General features: G+C 45.3%; 1 protein-coding gene across 5 annotated transcripts in view; it reads right to left on the reverse strand.

Annotated features, from left to right (window-relative positions):
* Positions 1-613: 613 nt before the first annotated feature.
* Positions 614-27683, reverse strand: part of DLG3 (discs large MAGUK scaffold protein 3) — a 54653-nt gene continuing 27583 nt past the window's right edge. For 3 of the 5 annotated variants that reach the window (XM_043896218.1, XM_043896221.1, XM_043896222.1), the window contains 11 exons: positions 25975-26089; positions 12468-12644; positions 12173-12248; positions 11254-11353; positions 7629-7670; positions 6053-6103; positions 5503-5604; positions 4866-5038; positions 4366-4475; positions 3942-4033; positions 614-2871 (listed from right to left, as the gene is read on the reverse strand). In XM_043896218.1, coding sequence (XP_043752153.1) covers positions 2765-2871; positions 3942-4033; positions 4366-4475; positions 4866-5038; positions 5503-5604; positions 6053-6103; positions 7629-7670; positions 11254-11353; positions 12173-12248; positions 12468-12644; positions 25975-26089 — 1145 coding nt within the window. In that variant the 3' untranslated portion in view covers positions 614-2764. Of the gene's footprint in view, positions 2872-3941; positions 4034-4365; positions 4476-4865; positions 5039-5502; positions 5605-6052; positions 6104-7628; positions 7671-9375; positions 9422-11253; positions 11354-12172; positions 12249-12467; positions 12645-25974; positions 26090-27683 lie in introns of all 5 variants that reach the window. The other 2 variants (XM_043896219.1, XM_043896220.1) reach the window with 2 other exon arrangements.

The raw sequence follows: 27683 nt of genomic DNA on the forward strand, positions 1-27683 counted from the left end.
CACTGCAGTTCAGCCCCCACACAGTCATCGCTCTAGACTTGAATCACAGCAGGACAACCTCAGGCTTCTGCACGCGAGCTGCAGGGACATCAGCCAAGTCACAGACACCTGCTCCAAGTGCTCCTCCTCTCAGCAGAGGGCTGCCAGAATGACTGACACCCTGCTCTGCAACCTGGTCCCATCTCACCCTTGGTTCCCCTGCACAGTAACACTTTCTGGTAGCTGGGTTTGCTTACCGTATTTATTACTCGGATTTCTGCTGCTCCCTTGGCTCCTGCTTTCTCTAACAAATGTCTGTGCTGCAAGTAGGCACCTCCTGTCTTGTGTACCTTTGGCATTTTGCCCCAAAGGACGCGGATGCCCTCCACACACACCTGGCCAGCAGTACTGGAGGCAGTGTTTGGGGGCGGGGATAGAAGACTGAGCATACAGCCTTCACAAAGGAACTATTACAACCACAGGAGTCTAAAGCCATCCAGAGGAAAACCTGACTTGGGCAGCTGATGGTCACTAGGGAGAGAGCCTTTTGGCCCCCAAAGTTTTGGGGCATTTTTCCCACTGCTCTGCCCCACCATCCCCTCTCAACTACTTCAAGAAGGTCTCTGAGCCACAGTTCATCGCAACTATCATTTATTAAAAAATATATGTCTCCTTGGAAGGAACACTGGTCAACCAACTAGTGTCATGCTTGCTTTGAATCTCTGCTTTTCTTCCCTGGGAGGGGTAGAGGGTTGAGCATCATTCAGACTACATCACTTCACATCAGAGAAATCAACAACATTCCCAGCTTACCCCCTCCTCACCAGAGTCATCATCGGCCACCACTTCACCCCTCCTGCCTTCAATCCAGTGCACTGCCCAGGGAAAGCTGCCACCCTTTCTTCACCCACACTCTGGGCCCCAGACTTTACACTTAGCCTTGTCATGTTGGTAGGAGAAGTGTTAACAGATTCCCTAAGTTTGGATGGTAGCACTCAAAGCATCTTCAACACGTGTTGTTTGCAGTGGTTGTGACACAGCGGGCTAGGAAACAACAGACTCAACCCTAGGGTTGAGCATATCCACTCTCTTCTCCCCTGTGTTGTGCCTCCAGTGTGGAGCTGAGGGAGGCATGGTGGCTTCAAAGGAGCACAGTAGGGTGGCATGGGGCCTGAGCCATACCTGCCACCTGCATTTGTGGTCAGAGAAAAAAAGTCCCTTGACCACAATCACTGCCGTATGACTCTGGGAAAAAGCAACAAAGCTTCACATCTCAACAGTAAGTGAATCTTAGCTCTATAGCTCAAACTGACAGCATTAAAAGTCTACTTTCTTCTTGAAGAAACAGTAAGCTACCAGCTTTTACTGAGGGGGTGGGGTAGGTAGGGCATATGAAGCAGCTGTGGAAAAAACCCAAATCAAACTTCTCATCACGCGGCTGGCCAAGCTCAGGGCTCTCCCACTGTCCCAGCACAGGGCTGGACAGCAAGTGACTCCCCACCCCTGCCAGTGGGCCCCATGACAGGGCCTCAGCTGAGCCCAGCACATCCCTGGCAGGTGAGCGAAGGGACCCATTACAATAGGAGCCCCGGCTCCTGTCAGTTCTCACCTGCTCCCCCTTCTGCTGATGGGACAGCCCAACCCGGGTCACGTAGTCTATCACGAGGTCCGGCTCTTCCAGAACATCATGAGCCTTTAGAACACAGTCAAATTGGATTCTACGCATTCACTTAAATAGTAAAAGTAAAATTTGGAAGAATGAAAAGGCTGACACAGTAGCACAACATGGTTTTGGTTTAACAGCAGCTTAAAAATGAACAAAAAGGAAACCTCTCATGCAGACACATCAGGTGGCATAAAACAATCGGCAATTTAATATGGCGGGAGCACCGTTAGCCATTCTCTGGCTCCCCACATGTGGGCCTGACTTGCCCCGAGGGCAGCATCGGCTCTAGGGTCATGGCTCCAAGCATCTGACCCCCGGGCAAAAGTCCTTTCTTACTGTCCTCTGGCTGATCCCTCCTAGAGAAAAGCCTAGCTCTCAAGACAATGACCAATGTGGGTGCCCTCAGTCCAGCACTTACTACCACTTTCACTTCCTCCCCAACCAATTGGGATATAAGATGCCATCTGATTAGAATATGAAAATTAAAGCATTTCTCTAATAACACAGTACCATTGATGAAGTCTCCATAGATTTTCTAGTCCAAATGCGTGTGAATATATATATATATTATATGAGAGAGTATAATATATATATATAATAATTTCTATATATTTTATATAAATTACATATATATATCTATATATAAATAAGATACTTTCTGTCGCCATGACGCCGCGCTGTCCTGAGCCGCAAGGCCACATACAGATCGTAGCAAAGCCCGGGAGCCTCTCCTCATGTGGTGTGAAGGGCTCACTTCACAAGCCGCGCAGCTGTCCAGTCTGTCTTTCCATCAGTCCTCCTCTCTTCTCTTCTGCTTGGTTTTTATGAAAACAATGAATCTGATGGATTTGCACCTGTGCTAGTGCTTGGGAAAGGTTCATGCAGGAATGGGCACAGTCACATGATGAGTGAGATGGCATCATCCCAAAAATTAAACTGAAACAAAACAAAAATTTAAAAAAACAGAACAGGACTAGAAAACTTAATTTTTGGACATATCTAAAAAAGGGGACAAGAACAGTAGTCATTTGTTCTCCCCGTGGGGACAGGAATGAAGAGGGAGGAGGGAAGAGGGACTTGATTTCTTCTGCTCACAAGAGAATGGTTGGAGGGGATTCTTCAGAGTTTTTCAGGGGATGGGACCCAAATGTAGTGCCCAGACTGGTCCTCAATGATTTGTTTGATTTTGTTATAAATCTCTTCCAGTGAGTCACCCTGTACAATGGCTGAAAAGGAAAACAGAATTATTATTATGGTCCACAGCAACCCCTCAAACCCTGACAGTCTGGTCCATCCCAACTAGCCCACAGTTCAGCCCAGCTTGTTCACTAGGTGGCAGTCCAAGAGCCTGGGACAGTGGGGAAACTAGCAGGCACTCAAGGCCCAGGGCTTGAAGTCAACTTGCTGAGACAGTGACATTGGCGGCAATGAGTAGGAAAATGTGTTGCTTAAAAAAAATGTTTACTGAGCACCCATTAGATGCCAGACCTTGCAGTTCGTACTGCTCTTGGATGCCATAAGGCCAGCAGCCGGCAATTCTGATGCAGCCTCATGGGAGGATTTGGAAAATCCTGGTTATCCAGAGCAGGAGTTGCAAGTCACAATTTCTGGCAACATGCAGTGCTCCTGGGGCCATCACATCTGCATTATGTCAGAGGTCAGCCCAGCAAACAAGGACACAGTTGCTAACAGAAAAGGGAGCTCCAGTACCCAAGGTATGCAAGAACAGTTATGATTCCTGTGGCCAGCTAACCTTGTAGCATCACCAGCTAGAGTTTACTCAGCACCAACCTGCACACATAGGTCACCATACTTCAAAAGGTAAGCAACATATTACACAGAAACCTTCCCAACCTTTAAGGAACTGCCCTTCTAAAGTAGGTGACCATATAAACATGCACACATGTGTGTGCACACACTGACAGAGAACCTCAACACCACACCAGGGAACCATCATCATCAACAAACGTTCACTCAGCATGTAAAACATGCAAGGTGGCCATTGCTGGATGGGGGAGCCTGGGGGGCGGGGGAGGGAACCAAACTAAAACAGGGAGCTACAATCTAGGAAGACATGAAGACAGAATGTACAAAACAATCAAAGCATTTGGTGATGAGGTTGAAACTATAAACTGGCTAAACTACTCCGGCTGGAGGGCACTCGAGTACTTTGGAAATGCTCGAGCTCAAAAGCAGCCAGAAACTGTGCCAGGCATCTAGGCCTCTTGGAAAAACCTTACAGAATAGGTGTCTGCCTGTTCCCACATTACCCCAGCTGCACAATGGGGAGACTTACCTGTGAAGTATTCTCCAAACTCCTGCTCCAGTTTCATGGCTTTGTCATAGATCTTATTTGCTTGTTCATATGTCTGCCTTCGGTTCATTTCCCTTCCAAAGATACAGAAGAACATAGTACCAAACTAAGCTCTATGTTTTGACTAACATAAAGGGTTGCTCCAGGCTCCCTGGAAAGCTGCTTAGCTGCCCTCCGAGAGCAGTAGTGGCCCAAGGCTCAACATCTTCCCCAAACTTCTAGGTCTGAAAGCTCAACTAGGGGTACAAGCATAAGGACACAAATCCAAAGGAGCCCCCAGTGAACAGAGAGGGACAGAGACTTTCCACTGAGTACACACTGGGTCTTACCCCTGCCCAACAAACCACTCGATTTTTATTGCCTTTCCAGAGCCCTCTCCTAGCTGAGAATCTCAGCAAATACTTACATAAGCGCTTCAATGGACTTGGGCTTGATGAAAATGGCAATGGGGTAAAGTTGCGATTGCTGCAGCCTCTTGATAGCATTGCCAGAAACATCTAATATGCAGTGCTTGCCCTGAAAAAGAGAGGACTGCCATCAGTCCACCTAGTCCCCATCTACCCATGACGCTGACCCCAACATCCACCTGTGGGAAATGTGGGGCCACCTAGAGAGGCCTGGAAGATTCTACCTCTGAGGTACCCAGGCTCCACATTTGGCTCCTACTATCCAGAAAAGGCCACATCTGTAGATGCAAGCAGGGTGATGCTCTGGGGTGAGTTGCACAGAGGAGAGAGACATCTCCAACCAGGGGCTGGGAACATGCAGAACGGGCGCGGCTTTGGTCAGCACTGCCACCGGCTAGGCTATGTGCTGGAAGGACAAGGATCCATGTGGCACTCTGGCAGGAGCGTTTCTGTGCTCCCTTCGAGGGTAATTTTGTAGGGCGACCACTTCTCTCCTTACCCTCTCTGCAACTGCCCTCACTGACTGGATGCTGGTCCCATAGAGATTGTCGTTGAACTGGCCTGCCTCAATGAACTTGTTGTCCTGAATATCCTTCTCCATCTGTTCTCGGGAGACCACAAAGTGGTAGTCTTGCCCATCCACCTCATTATCACGCCGAGGCCGGGTAGTATCTGCAGGAAGAGAGGAAATGCTCTGTGGCACAAGGACAATGTCCTACCTCAAGCCACCGAGGGCTGACTTGTTCCCCCCGCTGCAGGGCCCCCAAGTCACTCCAGATGAATGAGGGAAAGAGGCTGGGAAGAAGTTTATCTTGCCTATATCTCTTCTAATCACCAGGTTTCACACACACAAGGAGCTATCTGCTTTAGCTTCAACTGGACCAGAAAGATGGGGTTTCCTGGGCCAAGATCTGGCAGAGAGATGGTGACAAACGTGGTACAGGAGCCAGCAAGCCTAACAAGCTGTCCTAGCTTTGGGGGAATATATGGTTGCCTAATCTCTTCTGGGGGGTTGGATGCATCCTATTCTCAGAGATACCTAGAACCCAGCTACAGGCCCTCTCTATAAAACATGAGAGCAACAATAATTCCCAGGGCACCAACGCCTCCCTCCCAAAGACACCCTGGGCTCTCACGTGGTACACAGGATCCAAATTTATGTGGAAACTCCGAAATTAGGTCATCGTTGACTCTGTCCTTCATGGGGCCCAGGATGATGACAGGCCTTGCATAGTGAACTGGAGAGCGAGCATGGATACAGTCAGTGAGGCCCTCACCAGATGGCCTGACCTCCCTCCTTGTCTGCCTAGTGCAATGAGGTGCTGGAGCCACTGCTCAGACAGAGCAGCACATCTTCAACCATTTTGCCTTTTAACTACAAAGACATCAAAGAGCCTTTAATTTGAGAATATCTAAGTCCAAGGCAAGTATGAAATCAGAAGCGTCTCCCTTTCCAACAGATTCAGGAGAAATCTGTGCATGGGCACCAACAGCTGAGCAAGGTTTTTCAGAGCAGCCATTGAAGAGAGGGACCAGAGCCTCTCTTTTAGCAGCGGCCACACACCCACTGAAATTGACCTTCACCATCTCTCGTCAATCTCTCCTCTGTCTCCATGGCCAACCACTGGTTTGGGTCCCATGACTACCAGATTAGCTCAAAGGCAAGACTCTCAGAAGGGGGCTTACTTTCTTGCCGTGTCACTGGCTCATATGACAGAATAGCATCCTCCTGTCCTTCTGCAACAAAAATTAAAGACATGTTAGCACTTTATAATCTGCCTCCTTGTATCCTCATCTCCCTACAACATTCACTGCACCCCAACCTCTACCTGAAAACAGCCTTGTCAACTGGTTCTTGCTAACAACTGTGCTGTGGGCCTGTCTACTGCCCACTGGAATGGAAGCACAGGAAACCATTCATCACCCCTAAGACAGGAGTCAGGAGTCCTGTTGTTCAGCAAAATATAGCTGAGCAAAGGAATATGACCCAGAAGCCATTAAACCTCCACCAAAAACCACCCCAATGTCCCAGAACTCTTCTTATAGGTAACAGTCAGCTCTGCTCAGTTGCCCTCTTGCTTCAGAAAGAATCACAGGAAAAGCTTCAAGTGACGGAGACACACTGCCTGTGTCCCTCATCTGCGGGCAAGGGAGTCAGGGCACTCGTGCAGGTCCCCAAAGCTGCAGCTGAACTTTACCCTTTTTAGGGTCTGCCTATTTCCCTACACTGGAAGAAGCACCCAGAAAAGTGGCACAAGGTTGGGCTAAGGTCCCCAGTGCCCTTTAAGAGCAGTACTGAGCCCTGCTCGTCCCACACAGGAGAGCTCCGTCTATCCCAGCAATGATGAGGGCTTCCTAAGACAGTCACCAAGCAACTTGGTACTGGGTACTGCTGCTGCTGCTAAGTTGCTTCAGTTGTGTCCGACTCTGTGTGACCCCATGGATGGCAGCCCACCAAGCTCCCCCATCCCTGGGATTCTCCAGGCAAGAACACTGGAGTGGGTTGCCATTTCCCTCTCCAATGCATGAAAGTGAAAGTGATGTTGCTCAGTTGTGTTCGACTCCTAGTGATCCCATGGACTGCACTCTACCAGGCTCCTCTGTCCAAGGGATCTTCGAGGCAAGAGTACTGGAGTGGGTTGCCATTGCCTTCTCCAGGTACTGGGTACTAGGAGGTCCCAGAGTGACCGATGGCAGTGCTAGGGAAGGCAGCGATATTTGCATCAAGCCCTGGGATGCCTTCTCAGGGCCTGTAGCTACAACTCCTAAAAGGCCAGTAGTCCCAAACTTCATGGGGTTTGAATTGTGGCTTCTCTGGCCCGGTCACAGGATTTCTGAAGGAAACCTGAGCTGTCACCTGGTCATTTAGCCCAGTAAAAAGGCAAAGACACCAAGCTGTCACCCAGGAGGAACTAGTGACCTGGAAAGGCAATTCAGGACAATATCCCCCAGGAACCATTCTCCTTTTGGTCTCTGAGTAAATATGTGAAACTGGCAGCACCTACAGCCCCAAGTGCCTACAGTAGGGATGCTTCTAAGTCCTGGCCAGAAGTGCAGGGCATATATTCTATCCTTTAATCCACAGCCTAAACCCCATCCCACAGGGACAAAATGGCCACAGCATTTCCAGGATCTCCAAGTGTACATGGCTAAAAGAAGCACTAGCCTCTGAACAGATATGGCAGCCATGCAATGCTGGAATGACGATGGCTGGGCTATGTGGTAGAGCTACATGACATGGGGAAGAATGACACACACTTACTGGAACTGCTTTCGCTGTCACTGGTGTTGGATGTCACTCCCTCTGCAAGCCAACAAGAAAGAGACTCTGATTCAGAACACACCACTGAGAGGTCACACGCAGCACAAAACTCAAATGCTCCAAGAGCCGGACGCTGAGCTGCCAACCAAGCCAGGTCACGGGAGGCCTGCCACATCAGGCTACCAGCTGGGAGGTGCAGCTCCAATCCTGAGACCCTGGCCACCTCACACTTGTCCCCAGAGTGCTTTCAGTCTTCCAAGGCCCTCCATTATAGACTATGAGCTTCCATTCTTCATCTGAATCAAGAGAACTGACTTGGACGGTTTCCAAATACTTCCTCAGAATGCATCTCCCAATGCTATCAATAGGAAAGGAAAGGCAGTGATAGTAGCAAAGAGGAGCCCAGTGAGCAGGCTGCTCTTGAATTTCCTCCCCAGATAGAACCCCTGAAGAACAGAACTGTGCGGTGCTTCAGGACTAGGAGGCTAAGCACTGGGCTGGGTGAACAGTCACCAGGGAATGACATGTTGGCCATCTGGTGGAACCAACAGCCCTCCTGCAGTCGCAAACCCAGAAGGAGGGCTCAGCCTCAGTGGTGAAAGGGGATGCTCCTCCATCCATGAAAAGACGACAAAACAGAGACAATAAATAAAGAAGAATACATGGAAGATAAGATGATCCTCCTGTTTCAGACTGTTGGGACCCACCCATATCTGAGTGGGCAGAGCAATCATACTCACAGGAGACACAAAGCACAGTTTGGCCCAAACAAAACGCACTACTCCCAAGATGACAGCAAATGGAGATGAAACATGAACAAAACAAACTATGGAGTGAGGCATTGCTCGTTTCAGCCAAGATGACACTGTTCCAGACTGTGATATGCTGTGGCCCCCAGGAAAGACTGGCTGAGTCACCACCCATGCTAGTTCCTGAGTAACCCACGGAGGAAGCACCTTTACCCTCATGCCTTTATTATTCATGGAAGGAGAGTATCTGCTGACAGAACCCACCGGGCATGGCCACATGTGTGCACACACGCACCTGTGTGCACAGCAGGGAGGATAAGGCCCTGTCATCTAGGTCCCTTCTTTTTTCAACTCTAAGATTATTTTCCAGAGGTAAGAGGATGGTCAGAGTTCTCCAAACTAAAGCACTAAATATACATAGTCCATAAAACGCTCTTGAGACCCCCCCACCCACTCAGCCCCTTAGAGACACTCTGGAGAGCCAGCCCACACCATCTGCTGAGGGCCCTGAACCTGCTGGGACATCCCAGATGTTTGCTGGGTAAAGGGCTTCACAGCACTATCACCCCCTGTTTAGACAGACTAAAACAGCGAAATCTTAAGCCCAATTCTTTAGTGCTGTGTCACTGGGAGAAGAATACAGCAGGCAGGCACCCCTCACCTCAACAACAGGCTAGAGATGAGCTTAGTGGTCACCCCTGGAGAAGCACTTGCTGCCCCCCTCACTTGTAAGGTGGAATGCCAAGGCAGCTCCACACCATTTCAAGGTACAAAAGGAAAAAAACAGACATGAATGATAGGCTTTTATTATGGTACCAGGGATCCAGAGCAAAAGTGTGACATTCAGAGCCACTTCTACTTCCTCCTGTGGTGGTATCCATTCTCACAAACTCTCTCACTGCCATCCCCTCCACCCAACCCCACGTCCCTTATACCCCCAACCCCAGCATCTCCACTCATGCCAGAAATACAGTTAACAGTATGTAAGTTTGACTTACTCAGGTTCTTTGCTCCATAATAATCGTCACTTAACCCAGGGAAGTCCTAATTTCACAGACAGCAGAACAAAGAGGGAGGGAGGGAAGAAGGGAGGGAGGGCAGGAAAGAATTGGGGAGACGAAAGAAAACAGAGAAAAAAGACAAGGGGAAGGAAGAATACAGAGCCAGGTGAGCATCAGTGACAGAAGTATGAAATACCATGAAGACCTATAGCTACAGTAAGGTTAAGAACTTTGCTACAGGAAGAATGTCCTGGGTCAGATAAAATGCCTGGACTTCATGCTGCCCAATTTGCTGCCAGAAGGCCTCGGAGTGAATGACCTCTTTGAGGTGGTCTAGAGCCTACACAGGCTGACAAGACAGACAGGTGACTTACCAAGGCTTGGAGTACCTGCTTTGACTAAATTTGTAGTTACAGAGCCATTTCTGCTTTGCCCCTGAAATCATCGTTTCCCTTTGAAGGTGAATGAAAAATCAAACATCTATGTGTGGCAGAGAGGCAGGTACAATTATCATCATCCCAAGGAGCTTCCCAATACTGACTTGCTCTGTCCAAACCCTTCAGGGAAAGCTTCATGCAGTCTGAGGTGTGGCCTTCCAAGCTGACATGAGTTGTGCAGACCACAGGGGATGAGCTCAGCTTCTGAAGAATAAGCACTAGGCAGTTTCAACTCTTATCTGACAGCCAATTCCCTCCCCCATTCAGCTAGGCCACTCAACAGTGAACTCTCCTAGGTTGGGCTCAGTGGGTAACTTTTGGAATTTGTCTGGTGAACTGTGGTGACCTCACCTTAGGTCTCTATCTCAGATCGCCTTCTTATTGAGCTCCCCAGGACTGTGAGCCCTAATCTCCATCATGACAAGGGCACCCTTGTAATCTACCAGCTACCACCCCAGACCCACGTATCCCATGACCACGAAACACGCTGGCCTAGAAAAAGGACATTCCCTTCCAGAACTAGGTTCCTGCTGTCCCAACAGCCCAGGACAGAGGTTTACAATTCACCATGAGCCACATGAGAAATATTTCAACAGCCTGACCTGGTGTTTAAGGTTAGGGTGAGAGCAGTTAATTTCTGAGGTATATGGCAGAAAAAGAATATTTCTCAGCGTTGCAAGTTAGCTTAGCCCAGCTTTATGGCCTTTTCTACCAAACCAGTTTTGCGTTTCTTCAATAAACCTTTATTTGGACAGTGTTAAGTAATTCCTGTTTGGTGTCAATTCCTTTTAGCAAGAAGGATTTTATTTTGAAAGCTGGCTCTGTAATCACTCTGGGAAGACAGCTGAGTCTGTTAGAGCCATGTGAACATTCTGTGTGCAAATGCACATGCATGTAATTCAAGAACTAGGCCCAACTCCGGGTGTCCAGATAAGAAAAGGCTCTTCTCTTGACACAGATGAGCAAAGATAAGGGAAAGAAAACACAAGCGAAAGAAGCCGGGAAAGCAACACTGAGTCCCTAGACTTGATTCTCTTGAAAAAACATTTTCTAAACTTGACACAGTAGCTGGTAACTGCTCATCAGCACCAGAGCAGAGCTCAGCCTGGCACTCCCAACACTAGTGGTGCCGGGACTTCCCACTGAGCCCCCCTGCAATCACTTCTACCTCAGAGCCTCCAACATCCTTTCAGAAGGAAGAGTTGGACAAAAAAGACCCAACGTCGCCCTGTACAGACCAATTTCTACCCTGACTCTGCAAATACGCAGGTACACACACACACACACAAACATGCATGCACACAATGGACGGATGGACACGCGTGTGTGCGTGCGCACAAACACACACACACAACACACTTGCCCAGTCTTCAGTGCAACTGAGGCAGAGAGGGTGGGGCTGTGGGTGATCTGCTCTCTGTTCCCTGCTGCTACTTACGTTCCTGTCCGCTGCTCTCCTGGGCCATGTTTTCTTTGCTCTTGTAAAATGGAAACTTTCGAGAGAGGCGGAAACTCTTTTTACGTTTCGTTTTGATCGACTGTGAAAGAACATGAAGATGGAGGGGAAGGACAGAAGAAAAAAAAAAAACAGAACAATGGATTTTAAAGCATGCAAGAAAAACTAAAATGGAGACAATGGTGAGCTAAATAAAAGACCACCTCTCACAAATGGAATCTATGAGATTAAATGAAAGTTGATGTAAGAGGAAAAATTATGTTTACAGGAAAATGTTGTAGGGATGTTAGAGGTTTCTACCTAATCCAGACTCACAGCACTCACTGGTACATCCTAAATGACAAAGGTCACTGTAGCCTCCTGGATACATTCCCTAAGGTGCCACTGATAAACAAAGAGCCATCTACTCCATGTCTCTCTTCCCTCTACTGCTCCGGAAGTTCTTTGGCCTGTGAAGCTCACAGAAGAAAAGGGGTGAATGGATAGAGCCCTCATGCTTTGTTTGGTCTGGAGGGTGGTCGGAGCTCTGAGGATGGCCTTCCTGGCTGGATGATGAAGCCAGGCTCTATTCAGGGTCCCCACGGCTCCGAAAGGGTCTACAGCCAGGGAGACACCCACAAATGGTTTCACATGCCCCAAGAAAGACAGTCTTCCAGACAGTGCAGCTCCAACACATCTTCAGGAACCAGTTACCCAGCTGAGAGGAGTAACCCTGGCTGTAGAGTTTGGATGCCCCCTTTCTCTGCTTTCTGAAAAGCAGTCAGTATTCTGATAGGACAGAGGCAGCACCCTGAAAAAGAGATATTCTTTTGTGCTCCCCAGTTCTCTTATCCACCAAACAGATTTCAAGTTTCTTATGCCTCTTTACATATGGCTGACTTCCTTGGGGATCCCCACTTACCCTGTTAGATTCAATCATCCCCGTCCTGGCATGAAACTTCACGGTTTTCAATCGAGCCCTTTCTTTCTTTTCCACCCTGTGTGGGAGTGAGAAAGAAGTCCTATTACTGCCAGTGCATGGTCTCAGCAGCCATCTTTGGCTCACTGAATCATAATCATGTCCTGAGCACCAATTCAACACCAAAAAGGAGTAATAAAGCACATCTACTGTTCTCAAGCACTTATAGTATAATAGGTAAAAAAGAAATACCAGGAAGAGGGTAAAGAAAGCCTCTCTCATGATTATGACAACTCACCTCTTCTTACTGGGGATCACACCGATTTGCTCACTTTCTCCATGTGGGGTCACCAGTCTCGCCTGCCACCACTCATCATCAGATGCATTAATGACGTGTAGAATGTCACCATAGGAGAAGCTGAGACCTTGGCTTGGCAGGCAGCTGTCCCGAGTCCGGTCATAATCAAACAAGGCTCTGGAAACGAAGTAAAAGATGAAGTTGTTGTCTCAACCCTAGATGGATGGAAGGGTGGTTGAGGATGGTGGAGGAAGGCCAACCCAAAGAGTCAGCACAGACCCAGCAGCGTTATAGCAGACCGGAAGGAATCCTGTGGGAGACTGCATCCTTCTTTCAGTCTTGACAATGTAAATATTCTATTCTCCCAACAAGGTACATAAGGGAAAAAAAATCTTTCATGACTCCCATCTCCTCCCAGCTTCTGGACATGAAGTGAAAGTCCAAAGCAGAACACCCTTGCTGGTCTTCTCCCTCAGATGCATCCTCCAGAAACAATTTAGCTCTGCCAATGGGCTGTCTCAGTTTACAACAAATCTTCAAAAATTACTTGAAAATAGGACATAAATGTTAACTATAATCCCAAACAATGAATGGTAAATGCTGTAGAAATACAAAAGAGAAAAAGGCCCTGGGTTCTGTGGCAACAAATCTAAGGCTGATGTTGACCCACACAATGATAAACTTGACAAGGTCTGTATAAATAAGTCTCCCAATTCAATTTCTTTCTCTCTCTCTCTCTCTCTCTCATGTATAGGAAAATGGAGGCTCAAGGAAGAATAATTTGACTGAGGTCACACACCAAACTAACCTGGGATAGAACCCAAGTCCTCTGACAAGACATGTGGAATAAAGATTAAATGGGAAGGTAGGAGAAGGTGGGAAGAGAGCTATACCATCTAGGCTTGAAAAGAAAAAAAAGGTGGAGACCAGCTAGGTTGTAGGTGAGTGTTATGGAAAATGAGGTTGGAAATAAAGATCTGGGGCAAATTTTGGAAGGCCTTGAACAGACCTGATCCAGTGACCTCTGAAGATTTGGGAGTAAGGAAGTGACACATCAAAAGAGCCTTAGAAACATTAATCTGACCTCATATATGATCACATACTGGGAAAGGGGGTAGATTTGAAGGCAAACTTAAACCAAAGCTACAAGCTCAATCCTTTAGGACACACTGCTGACTCCTGCTCTGGAGAAGCTGGTACTTGACAGCAAAGCTCCCCTGCTCAGGGAACAAATCCATCCACATGAAAATATCTACATTTCTCCTCCTCTGGATCTCTCCTCATATGGAGTCACCTCAAACGGGTGAGTGAGAAGTTTGTATTTTTCTACTTGCAATCTAGGCTGTCTTCATATTCTCTGTTAACATCTTTTCTTTTTTATTAGTTGAAGGCTAATTACTTTACAATATTGTAGTGGTTTTTGTCATACATTGACATGAATCAGCCATGGATTTACATGTATTCCCCATCCCGATCCCCCCTCCCACCTCCCTCTCCACCCTATCCCTCTGGGTCTTCCCAGTGCACCAGGCCCGCGCACTTGTCTCATGCACCCAACCTGGGCTGGTGATCTGTTTCACCATAGATAATATACATGTTTCAATGCTGTTCTCTCAAAACATCCCACCCTCGCCTTCTCCCACAGAGTCCAAAAGTCTGTTCTGTCTCTGTTAACATCTTTATACACACAGCCGAGCAGAGTTCCCAGAACTAGTTCCAAGACTTAGACTTCTACCTGCAGTATGGTGGTATGTGGCTCAGCTGGAAGCTGCAAAGTAAAACATAATATTTCCCCATGTGCAGGCCAGCCCAAATGAAATGGAGAAGGTTGTAAAACTGTGGAGTGTGAAATACTGTTGTTGCTGTTTAGTCACTAAGTCATGTCCAAATCTCTTGCATCCCCATGGACAGTAGCCTGCCAACTTCTTAAAATGCAATCCTTAAAAAATCATTGTCAGATTACTTGAAAATGAAAATACCCGAACTTTGACAAAAGACCTTTGTATGTGCGTGCTCAGTCATGTTCAACTCTTTGTGACCCCATGGACTGTAGCCCACCAGGCTCCCCTGTCCATGAAATTTTCCAGGCAAAAATACTGGAGTGGGCTGCCATTCCCTTCTCCAGGGAATCTTCCTGGCTCAGGGATTGAACCCAGGTCTCCTGAATTGCAGGCAGATTCTTTACCACTGAGCCACCAGTGAAGCTCTCAGAAGACCTTTATCTCCCTCAATTTACACACTCAAAGCTATAAGGAGAGAGGTCAAGGTCAGCAGGTTAAGGAGGCACTCCATCCCTGAGGTTCTTTCTGGGCTTTGTGTGACAGAATCAAATCTGAATGCATTTACACTGCATTCAAAACTGAGTGTCCTAAAGCAAGGAAGGTATTCTGTCAGAGGTTCCTCTGAAGAGGTGCATGGTAAAGACCTTATCCTAAGTGACAATGAGAAACACTAAATGTCATTCTGAGCTTCAAAGACTGAAACAAATGTAGTAAGGAAAAGAACAGAGCTTGGATTCAGAACAAATCAGTTTGGAGAGGAAAGGAAGATGTTTAAGTGAGTTAGGAGAGATTAGGATGAGGTTCTAGAAGATTAGAGGGGAGAGTTGACTGGTTATAAGTTTAAAACATAAAAGGGACAATCCAAAATATATTTTAGCACCTCACAGAACTATATTGATATTTGGCAATAGCAGTAAGAAGCTGAAGTACATATGGTAAAGTGGACATAAATGTTTTGTGGATGAGGAATCCAATTATTGGTTATTGATTAAACATCTGAGATTTAAATAAAACTAACTTACTTCTAAAATGAATTTCAGACACTTTACAATATTAAAACACATAACACAAGCTAAGTAAAAACCAAATAAGTACAGATCCAAGGCAACAAGAATGCCAGCAGTTCCCACTGCAGTGTCAGGAATGGAACTGTTTGACTTGTTTTTTAACCACAGGCATGTGTTCCTTTTACGACTTTCAAAAAATGTAAGTCAATTTTAAAAGGAACTGCTTTCAAATTTTTTAGGTGTTTCTTTTTCTTTTCTAACATATTTCTAAACAACTGCTTCTTCTTGTTTGTTTTGTTTTTTATATTTTAGGCATTATGTATTGGTTTTCTATAGCACTCACCCATCTTTTATCCTCTGCTCTCCCAACTTAGTTACATCACATTTTTTTGGTTAAACAATATTTAATTTTACATTATGACATAAGTGGTATTCAGAGATGACTACCCCTCCTTTCCTATAAACTTTTTCTGTTTTTCTTCCTGGTGGAAATAAATGCCTGATTTTTCATTTGACTACATTTGTACATCTGTATTATTTTGTAGTTCTGTTATTTAACACATAGAAAGCTATTTAAATTTACTATTTCTGTTACAATATTTGAAAGCAAGTTAAAATATTTGAGAGCAATTACCTTTGTGTAGCAAGAAAAGGGGTAAATAGGCAAGGGTTTTTTTGCATATGCTATTGTAATATTTGAGATTTTTAACTATCCATATACCTTAATTTCATTAAAAATTAATATAAGCTCATTATAGAATATCTGAAAAATAGAAAGCCTAAAAAAAGAAAAATCACATTTAATGTATCTTAGAAGTAACTCTTCAAACTATTGTGGTATTGTATAATATTGTATAATAAACACATAAATCAAAAAACCACATATTTCACTAAGTTAAAAACATGCTATCTATACACTATTTTGCAACCTCAGTTATCACTTGAAATTGTTTCATTACTATTTGAAATATCATTGACTATTTTCCAAAACTAATATTTTTAATGATGATACAACAACCTATTCTTTATTTTTTTTTATTTTTTTCCCAATTATTTTTATTAGTTGGAAGCTAATTACTTTACAATATTGTAGTGGTTTTTGCCATACATTGACATGAATCAGCCATGGGTTTACATGTGTTCCCCATCCTGAACCCCCCTCCCACCACCCTCCCCATCCCATCCCTCTGGGAACAACCTATTCTGAAGGATATCCATTAATTAAGAAAATATTTATCATCATCTAACATGACCAGATACCACTCTTCTAGGCACTTTTAGAAAAAGAAAAAAAAAAAAAAGGCACGGGGCAGGGAGGAATCAATAAACCAAACATCTGACTTAGTCATTTACTTCAGATGAAGAACATGTTTGGCTCTAAGTTTCCTGGGAAACAAGGAAAAAAAGTTAACTTCCCAATAAAATGTGGTACCTGCATACTATCTCATAAATTTGTGAATGAGAAATACTGAACAACAGAATGGACAATGCCTTTTTTAAACCATGATTTTGTCAAAAACATAGCAACACAATAGTTGTATTTGAAATTCTGAACTACAATATCATTCTCAGTTGAGAATGTAAAAGGTGAATTAAGAATTTCTTTTTCTATCAATTGGAACTGCAAATGAGTACAGAGCTTTGTAGAACATCAAAGCCTCAAAGGTCATTTCATCCCACTTGCTATCTAAGAAAGAAAATCCCTTTGATATTCTCTAAATTTCTTTTCAGTGCAAGCATTTAATGAGTCTCAGTCTTTCCTAGGTCTTCTCTACCAGGCTAAACATTCAAAATTCTTTCAACAGTCCTTCCATTGTCGTGATCTTGCTTTGTTTTCCAAATCTCTTCCTGCTGAAATTTTGTTTGACTAAGAGCTGGAAAAGTTTCTCACAAACAATGAAAACCAGTCCCAGAGATGCACAGGGCCTCATCTAGAGTTGTTTGGTGGTCAACTCATAGACCAGGGCTCTTAAATCTCAGAAAAAGTCTGTGAGGTCTAAGTCAAGGTCACATTTTTTTAAAAGGAAAAAAAAAGCTAACTGTCCACTTGGCTATGTCTGGAAAATACCTTTCTTCCATTATTTACATACTCACTGACTTTAACTGGCAGCACTGTGTTTGATCGACGGGAGATACAGAAGCAAAATCAGTCTTGGCCTTGTGCAGTGTGTTATAGCGAGAGGCACAGGGCAGGACAAACCAAGGCCTCAAAGTCTTCGGAGGGAGCATAGGTCATATCGAGCTTGGAGAATCTATGAGGAAGTGTTGACTTTTGAACTGGGCCTCAACAGGGTTCAGGTTTCAAAAGACAGACAGGGAGAGGCCCTTCCCGTGAGAAGTAACAGCATAAGCAGAGACTCCGAGGCAAGCAGCCCAGGGTGTGTGCTGGGGTCACCAGTATCCACGTTTGGCCACACAGCAGGGCATTAGGGAGAGCAGCAGGCCAGGGCCTGCCTGTGGACAACCTGGAGTCTAGCTAAGGAGTCTGGCATTCATTTAGGAGGCCTTTGTGACTGACTTCATTGCCTCTGCTTTCTTTTTTTTTAATATCGTTACTGGGCTAAACTTTTATATGGAAGGCAATTCACTAAAAGAATAGGCCTGAGTAGTAAAGTGAAACCACCTTTCAAATGACATACATTTCATGTAAAGGAAAAAGTATGTAAATCAGCCCTAGCCCTTAATAAACTTTGAAAAAATATCGACTACCTACCTAAGATCTTTAAGAAGCATGCTAAACTGTAGCCATCTAGCAGTAACAGTCTCTCTTATCAACAGCCTAGAAACATAAGGAAGTGACAGGGATTGGCACCTTGTTACAAAGGCTTCCAGTCAGGCTTGGTAAGAGGATCAAAGGGCACCTTTCTCCACAACAAGAATATATCCTCCTGCCTGCCCCTTTTTATCCTTAGGGCAAGCACTCAGGAAAATCACATGCAATAACATACCACCCCTTTTAAATCAGACTAAACCACTGTTCCAGAGCCAAAAATCCTACACATGCAGAGCCCAGATGACACAGCGACCAACCTTTCCAACCTCTGACTCAAACCAAGGATGAGCAGGAAGGAAAAAGTAACACCTATGTATCTCTGGACACCGAAAGAAAGACCATAATTAATGACTCTGTCACCTTGGTCCCATCTCATGTGTGAGCTTGTTGACAAGAGACTGTGCTGGGAGACTAGAAACCTCAGCAACTCCTCACCTTTTCTGGTCTAAATAAAAAGAATTTCATGGGGGTCTCCAAGTTAAGGACTGGTCAGGTCAGAAGGAAACAGGAGAGAACAAAGCTTATCATCCACAGCCTAAGAGCACAGCAAGTGGTCTACACAAAAGATTATTCTTCAGCCCTGGATATGTCCATGCACCTCTGTAAAGCAAAGGAGAGCCACTTGTCAAATATCATGGCCAGGCCAAAAAATACTGACTTGTCTTAAGAGCGGGTAAAGAGCATGTCCCAGGGAAAATGTGGCACATAAAAACAGAAAGCAGGTAATGAAGCCACCTTCTGGAACCACGACACACCAGCACAAAAAGCAGATGCTCACTTCCCAGGGTCTGCAGGTTGGAGTTCCCAAGCTAAGTTTCAGCACATCAGCTTTAAATACCACTGCCTGTGACCCCATGGATTGTAGCCTGCCAGGCTCCTGTCCATGGGACTCTCCAGGCAAGAATACTGGAGTACGTTGCCATTTCCTTCTCCAGGGGATCTTCCTGACCCCATGGATTCACAAAGAGTCGGACACGACTGATCAACTAAGCAACAACAACAAGAGCTGCCTACAGGGATGATGTATGCGCTCTAGGGGACTTTGCCTAATCTTCTTTTCAGCTGGGACCTCACTGCCAAGAGGGATAGCAGAAACATAATCAGCTCAAAGTAAACAGATTACTAGGCCCAAAGTCTCTGCAGTTTAGGTCCTAAATTTTAAATTTTGGGTCTGAAAGATTCAGAAAACGCAAAAGCATCTGGCCCAGTCACCCCTGTGTGTTAGGGAATAGGAATGCGAAGAAAATGGCAGGAAACTGGTCAGGCAGGTTTCTCAGAGCAAACAACAGCACTTCAGCCTCAAAGGCAAGTAGCTGCTTCCGTGTGCTCACCTAGTAGTGTGACCACCTCTCTGTCTGTGACTCCAGCCATCTGCCTGGCCTGGGAGGCTCTGCCTGTCCCCTCGAAGTTCCCAAGCTAAGTTTCAGCACATCAGCTTTAAATGCCACTGTGTTTCCTAAGGAGAAAGCATCATCAAAGGTCTTGAAATATATGTTGTTTAAGTGGTGATCTTTCAAATAGTATCCCCTAAGAGATGCCCACTAACTTCCCTGGTAGTTCAGTGGTACAGAATCTGCTGCCAATGCAGGCAGCTCCTCTGGGGCATAACCCAAGTCCCACCCTTGTCTGTGACTGTGCCCGCTCCAAATTTCCTTCTTTCAAATTCATATTATGTATTTAGCAGTGATCTTTCTTAATATTTTCTGTTTATTGCTATTTCATTCTTGTAGTTTTTTAATCTTTCATATTATATCCCTTTGGGGGATATAAACCATCAGCCCTTTGAGGACTAAGGCCATGTATGATATTTGCGAATGTGATTAGACTAAGCTGGGGTAGGGAGCACAGAACACCCTACCAGTTACCACCCCCCAACAGGTTCTTCCATGAAAGTAAAAGTGTTAGTCACTCAGTCGTGTCCAACTCTTTCTGACCCCATGGACTACAGCCCACCAGGCTCCTCTGTCCATGGAAGTCTCCAGGCAAGAATACTGGACTGGGTTGCCATTTCCTTCTCCAGGGGATCTTCCCCACTCAGGGACTGAACCCAGGTCTCCCACATTGCAGACAAAGTCTTTACCATTTGAGCCACCTGGGAAGTCCCATGTTCTTCCACAGTATTGATATATCCCTCCCATACCAGTTGGGAGATTCTGCTTTCTTCCTTTGGTCAGCGTTATGGGCTGAATATTTGGGTGCCCCACTTTCAAGTTCATATGTTGAAGCCCTAACCCCTAATGTGATGGTGACTGGAGGTGGGGCCTTTGGGAGGTAACTAGGTTTAGATGAGGTCATGAGGGAAGGATCCTCATCCTAACATTACTGCCTTTATGAGAAGAGGAAGACAGGAGAGACCTGGCTCTTTCCTCAAAACACACTCAGGAAAGGCCATGTGAGGACACAGCAAGAAGGTGGGGGGAGTGGGGGGCTCAACAGAACCTGAATTTGCCAGAGCCTAGAACTTGGGACTTCCCAGCTCCAGAACTATGAGAAATATATGGTTGTTGTTCAAGCTACTCAAGCCTATGGTATTTTGTTGTAGTAGCCCAAGCTACCTGAGACAGAAAGTACCTGATAAAAGGCAATATTACTTAAAAGTTGAGCAGCCCCTCCCTTACCTGGTCCATCTAAAGGATACACAGAGAGCTATGAGGTGGCAGTAATTCATCATCCCTTGACCTTAGCGTGAGAGTCAAAGTTTCTAGCAGCTTCTGAAGAGCAACTCAAAACCCCAAACTTGAGTACTTAAGTAGACACAAGATGGGCCATCACAAGAGGAGCAAATGCAACTGGCAGCCAGTCAGGAGTCCCTGGCACATCTTGAAGAAGGGAACATGGAGAACAGGGAAGGACACTGTTCTCCTCAGCCTGCCTCAGGATCTCAGGCCTTAGAGTGCAGTTATGAAGTTAGAGGGGCATTGACAGATTCATGATGTGTGAATATTCAGGGTTCACAGCACCTGTTGGATCAGCTGAGGTGATGATGAGTCTAGGACTGGTGTCTGGGGTATACGACAGGCAGTTCCAGAATCACTGATACATGAAACTGTCCCATCCTCTGGTAGCACCCAACACTATATAAATTCTTGTTGCTTTTTAAGATGCAGATCATCATCACTTCCAAATTGTGTCAGATAGTGAAGCCTGCCAATATTATACCTTGTTGGCATCTTAATCTACAACTGAAATTCATTAATGAGCAAGACAAAGTTGGACCCCCTCAAGCTACTCTGGGCTAAGCACAGAGTAGCGTAACAAATGCTTGTTAACAAGAAGGAGCATCTTCCAGCTTTCTTTGATGACCAAGCCAATGTTTCTGACAGTTTCTTGAATCAGGACTACAGATAAGGCATGATTTCCTTCCGAGAGCGGGAAGAAGGCTAGGATGGCAGACGGCCAGCCAGAAGGCCAGGGCTCCCACAATGCCTGATGCTGTCCCGTGGCTGCAAAGAATGTAACCAAGTTAACAGGAACAGACTTTCAAAAACTATTTTCACAAATGTACTATCAAACCTCCTGGCAATGTTTGGAGGACAAGGTCTTTTGCTTATCTATGGAATTAATTAATTAAATATGAACATAGAACTTGGAGGTCTCTGGAACACTAAACTTCCCCGTGTCTTTTCAGTACCTTCACATCAGAACAGCCTGAGTTAAACCTGACCTGGTCACCCTGACCCTGAGCGAAAGGCTGGAGAAGCATATTTCTATGGGCTTTTCCAGGGTGGAAGGCAAATGAACCAGAAGAGCAGAGGCCCTAGACTGGGCACAAAGAGGGCCTCTGCTCACCCTGTCTATACTGTTTAAGAGATGTTTCTAGTACGGTGAAGGATGGGAAAGGCCTTTCCATTAAGTCACTAGTGACTTTAAAACCAAGTCTCATTTTCCAAATACTGTTATCTGTCCTTTCTCCTGCTGACTTGCTCCACAAATCCCATCTCCCCTGTGGTCAGTGCAGTTGCAGCTCCCCAGGGCTTCACCTGCTACAGCCTTGGTGCAGCTGCAAGAGGGTAGTATTTGCTTCAAAATAGTTTTGCAAGCCCATGCACACCAGAGGAGGATAGAGACTCAGGGGAAGGGAAGGGAGGAGGCTCATGTCAGAAGGAGAAGCAATAGAGAATAGAATTACAGGTGAAACTCCCATGAAAAGGGTTCCTTAACTTTAACCACCTGCTGCACACTATCTTCTGTGCGGATGGTAAGCTGCTGGAGGGCAGGAACCACTTCTACTGCTTCCTTGAATCTACCCCCACAACCACACTTAATTTCTCAAGCCTGTGCTTTACTGCTTCGCATATCGCAAGAGCTAAAGTAAGCGTTATGTTCAGTTTTCAAGTGAAACAGAAATAAACATCTATTGTGACAAATAAGTCATCATTCCTAAGTATTATGATTGCTTGTTAAAAACAATTTCCCCAAACCTGGTGAATCCAAATTGATAGGAGAGGAGCCTGGGAATCTGTATGTTTATTAGCATGCCAGTTGATTCCTATCAGTAAGTTTGGGAACTGCTGAGAGAACCATATTCTGGTCAGAACAACCAGGTTCAAATTCCAGTTTTGGAATTTCTCAGCTGCCTAACTGGAGTTTCAGTTTTCTTACCTGCAAAATGAGAACAACAATACCTACTGCGTAGCATTATTAAAAGAGACTAACAAAGGTCCTAATGCAGAGCACGTGTTCCCTAAATGTTTGTTCCCCTTCATCCTGAAGACACTGGGAACTACTGAAAGCCTCTGCGTAGATCATTAGCTTCAACCTGCTCTGCAACCCCAGACAAATGGTTGCCCAGCCTCTTCCGTAACACCTCCAGTGACAAAGGATCATATTTACTATCTCCAAAAGCAGTCCATTCCATTTTCAGACAGTTTTAATCATTAGCTCTTTCTTCCTTATGTAGAACCAAGATCCGCCTTGGGTGACAGAACAAATCTAATCCCTTTTCCACATGATAGGGTGATGCAATTAATTAAGATAAGGGCAGTGAAGAGGAGTAGGTGTGTGTATGTGGAGGGGAGGGGTCCATTTGGAACACACTGCTTGTTTGAAGCACTGGGAGGGCAGCTCCAGGCACATGTCCAGCAAGTGGTTGATACGCAGGTCTGGAATTCAGTAAAGGGATCAGAATTGTCATTTACATGATGAAAGAATTTGAAACTGTGAAAATAAATGACACTGCTATCTATGGGGCAGAGCTAATGAAAGGTATTGAAGAATGGTCAGCAAGGTAGAAAGAGAGCCTTTAAAGAAGAAACTTGGTAAATTCATGAAAAGTACTGTGGTGAAGAGGTCAGACCAATGGCAGAGAATCATTGAACCAATCACCCCAAAAGAGTTGGGCTTCTGCCCCTCCAGAGTCTTCTGGAGTTGCTTGGGATCACACCATCATGCTGAAAAGTAAATACACGCTTCCTTTCCTACTGAAAGAGAGACAATTTGAAGAAGTAGCAGCAGCAAGTACAGACGACTGCAACATTTTCCAGCCTGGATGCTAAGACTGATTTCTCCAAATAAGGCTTCTATGCTCCTGTCTTTGGGGAAACACTGCTTAGTATAGTCCCTCCTGAGATTAATCACAGTAAAGAATCCTATTTCCCTCTGTTTAATCCTGCATTTGCCCAACTTACTGAACCACTGATTTTTCACACAATGCTTAACATCTTGAGGAACCAGTGTTTCCTGGCACATAATTTGGCAAATTAGGTCAGCAGAAGAGAGACGAGACAATAGTTTACAAGACTGTTGGTATCAAGGGAAATTTTTTTTCTTTTCAAAAATGGAAGAAACTTGAATATGTTTAAATGCTGAACAAAAGGAAGCCACTATAGAGTTAAAAAAAAAGGCCAAAAACAGGTACTAGAGTGAGCCAGGCTCCAAGTTTTGGTAGAGGATTAGCTCAGCAAAATACCTTAGGCCAAAAACAGGCATGAAAGGCAGTAGAGTGAGCCAGGCTCCAAGCTTTGGTAGAGGGTTAGCTTAGCAAAATACCTTAGCTCACTACTCTAGCCATAAAATATTATTTCCCTTGATGAATTCTAGTGATTACAAATGTTCACTATTCTAAACCATATTTACTTTCCTCTGAGGATACAGATGTTATCTAGATAAGGTTACGAGCAGATGATATAAACTGTATAAACTGATTCACTAGAAACAGAGTGCAGTCTCCACCCTTCTCCCCAGAGTCAGACAGAATGTGCCCCTTGCCAGGACCAGAGAAGGGTGTTTCAGGTCTTATAGGTCAGGAGCTGATGCCCCACTACCCCTGCCCAGGCAAGGACAGCTCTAGCGCAGGATAGGCGGAGAGGGGAAATCTAAAAATAAAGCTCTCCAAAGAAACCATCTTGCCTAAAGAGCAGCTTCCCACGCACACTGGAGTGCCACATCTGTGGGGGCTGGAAGCACGGGAATGGAACAATCCTGACCAAGTCACATAAGTATTACCCTTTTGCGGGAGGCAACAGCACATTTGAATCCCCTCATTGGCACCCCAATATCTAGGCTGCAGACCCAGAACAAGGGCTGAGTGACAGAAAACAGGAGACTGAAAAGATCACCAGTGAGTAGCCCAGCCTTCCTCCCGCTCTCCTCTCTTCACAGCAAACATGAAGAAAGCTGCTCTCAACACAGAGGGAGTCAAGCTGAGGGTTCATTCTAGAAAAGAACCGTGAAGGAGTCTAGTGGGCTTGAGGCTCAAATCTGGACTCCCTTAGCTCTTCTCCCCACAGGAGGGTCAGGGACTAGCAACTGAGGAAAAAGAAAATCGAGCACCGAAAGAAAAACTGCAATTAGCATTTACATTGGTTGGCTATCCTCATCTCAAACCCCAAGGACAAAATAGATGTCACATTGCCAGGCAACTAGAAACTGTAGCCTCCCTTCCACGCCCCCCAGCTGGTATCGGAGACCACTAGAAAAAATTCAACCCAAGAGTTTGACAGAGGCATTAAAACACAGACACAAACATACACAGACACACACAAACATACACAGATACACACAAACACACAGACATACACAAACACACAAGCCTCAGAAGACACACACACACACACACACACACACACACACACACACGCATGCACGCACGCACGCGCGCCCGCCTCAGAGGAGTAATCCTACCACTTCTTTCTCTGAGGATTTTACCCTTGGATACAATGTACTTACCCAGACTGTTGGAGTTTTGCCAAGAAGCCCAAGCAGGAAGAAGAAAACTATCACTAATTCTAGGAGTCCACAGTGTTCATTTAGCAATCTAACTCTCCAAGAGGTTTGTACTTTGACCTGACAAAGTATTATAACGTGCCTCAAGGGTCACAAGCTCAACCTTGGACAGTATCTCTGAAAAGCTTTAGCAGCAATCCACTGCTATATATCCGTTCCACCCGCCCTTCCTGTGGAAGGTACATCATCCCATCCTATGTCCCATGACTCATTTACAGCAGACCAGTGCAGCAGGGAGCGAGCAAACACAACTTAAAACAAACAAACAAAACAGAACGCAGCAACCTGTCAATTCTTTGGTCTCTTAAAAGAGACCCTGTACCAGAACAGTGATAGCTGATATGTTCAGATACAAAGTCTGATGTCTATTATGCATATGTGGAAGTGGGAATGCCAAGTTTCCCCTCAAATCACAGATTGTGAACAAAGTACTTTGAACATTTGAGTGCTATTTGAATGCTGACTAGCAACAGTCTTTTACAACTAGAGAGCACACTAAAAATTTCCCATACTGAGTAATTCAGGAGTGAAGAGGAAGAAGCCAGCTCACAAAAGGGAGGAGATACTGACCATAGAGTACACAACCTGAACACACAGTGCAAAGTGTTGTTTTAGTACTGGGAGTACACACTCCCTATCCCACTAGTTAAACAAGAAGGGCTGGGTTGGCACGGAGCTTCCCTCGTGCCACACAAAGCCTGGTGTTCAGAAGTGAGACTTACCTGACATACAAGGACCTCTTCTCACTTGTTCTCAGGGACCCAGACCCAGAGCTCATGCTGCTGTTCATCATCTGTTCTCGCAAGTCATGTATCTTCGATTCAAAGCGACTGTACTCTGTCAGGGAGACAAGGGAAAGGACAGGAAAAGAATGAACTCAAGGAGCTGCACTGAGCCTATCTGCCAGCGGCCAAAAGGCCAGGAGGACCCTTGGCTTCAAAGCAGCCAGAGCCAGCCCAGTCAATCTTTGCTTTGATAAGCAGAGTACCTCCGGCAAGCACAGAAAGACAGATTTCTCTCCACCCCCAGAGTGAAAGAATGAAAGAATACACCTGAAAAAGTAGTAACTTTTGGACAAATCGAATGGAAAAAGCTTACTGATCCTTAAAAAAATAACTGGAAAGAGGTTCCAGAGCAGCCTTCATAAATCTTTAGAGCAGACACTGAGGCCCAAGGAGAGCAGATGGGAAAGGAGACTTTCCCAAAAAGTGGATTGCAGAGAACAGATGGCCCTGAGACGCAGGGTGGAAGGGCAGGAAAAGACCCGAGGCCATTATATGATTATTAGGCAAAGATGATCTGTTTCTAGGTGACTTTTTTTTTTTTTTTTTTTGAGGAGGGAGAATGGAATGCAGTACAAAGGTAAAAACAAACCTCACAATCAGAAAAGGAGATCACAAAGTTCTCCTGAATTATCTCCCTTTTAACAATCAGGGTCTTTGGCTTCAGTAACAATTGAACAAACATCAAAATAAAAATTCTCCCAAACCCAGAAGTCTGCTGACATCTCTCTCCTCCAAAATCATCTAGTCAGTGTGATCGTAAGTCTGTGACCAACTATGTAGCCCACTGACACCATCACACAGCCTGAAAAAGCCTCATCATTCTGGAATGGTGACTCCAAGTTTATACCCAATTTAAGAAAACCTGACAAAGGAAAATGAACTCTATCCATACAACTAGTATAAAAGGCTTTTTATAGGGTTACTTTACTGTGACGTTCTCCTAGTACATCTCAAATGTGATATTCACATTTACCACACACATACAGATGCACACTCACACACATACCGCACACATTTTTCAGGTCTATGATCGCCACATAAAATGGGATATCTCTAAGGCACAGACTGTGAAAATGATAGAAAAGAGAAGCTGATTATGAGAAGCTGATTTTAAAGAAAGTCAAAATTTATACTAGGGGGTTGAAGGTTGGGAACTGCTTTAAAAAAACAAACACATTTCCAGGGGGAAAAATTCCACAAAAGCATTTTCATGCACCACAGAGGGCTGGCAAGAAGCATCCCCATCTAGTCTGTATGACTCTACAGGCAGAAAACAGAACACCTGTTCCAACACCTGACACTCCCCCCTTCCCTCAGCAAAGCAACCTGACCTTCAGTTGGGTATAAAGGGAAACAGTAAAAAGCCTAAAGGGGAGAGAAGAGAGTTCTAGCTCAAACAAATCTCCTCTTCCCAACCAAGTTTCTTTTTGTTCACTCTGGTACCAATGAAGCCAACTGGTTAAATTTGTGTGCTCTTTCATTCATCACGCACTGGTGTTATGGTGATTTGTCCTCATTACTTACTCCCATCCCTGAAATCCTGCAGGAAGCAGTTAAGTCACTGACTCACCCATTAAATGTTGGGGAAAAAAAAGAGAGACAGCAGCTGGACAATGTCCCTGTTCTGAGGGTTACAAGGCAACACA

This window comes from Cervus elaphus, chromosome X (assembly GCF_910594005.1).
Source record: "Cervus elaphus chromosome X, mCerEla1.1, whole genome shotgun sequence".
Classification (NCBI taxonomy): Eukaryota; Metazoa; Chordata; class Mammalia; order Artiodactyla; family Cervidae; genus Cervus; species Cervus elaphus.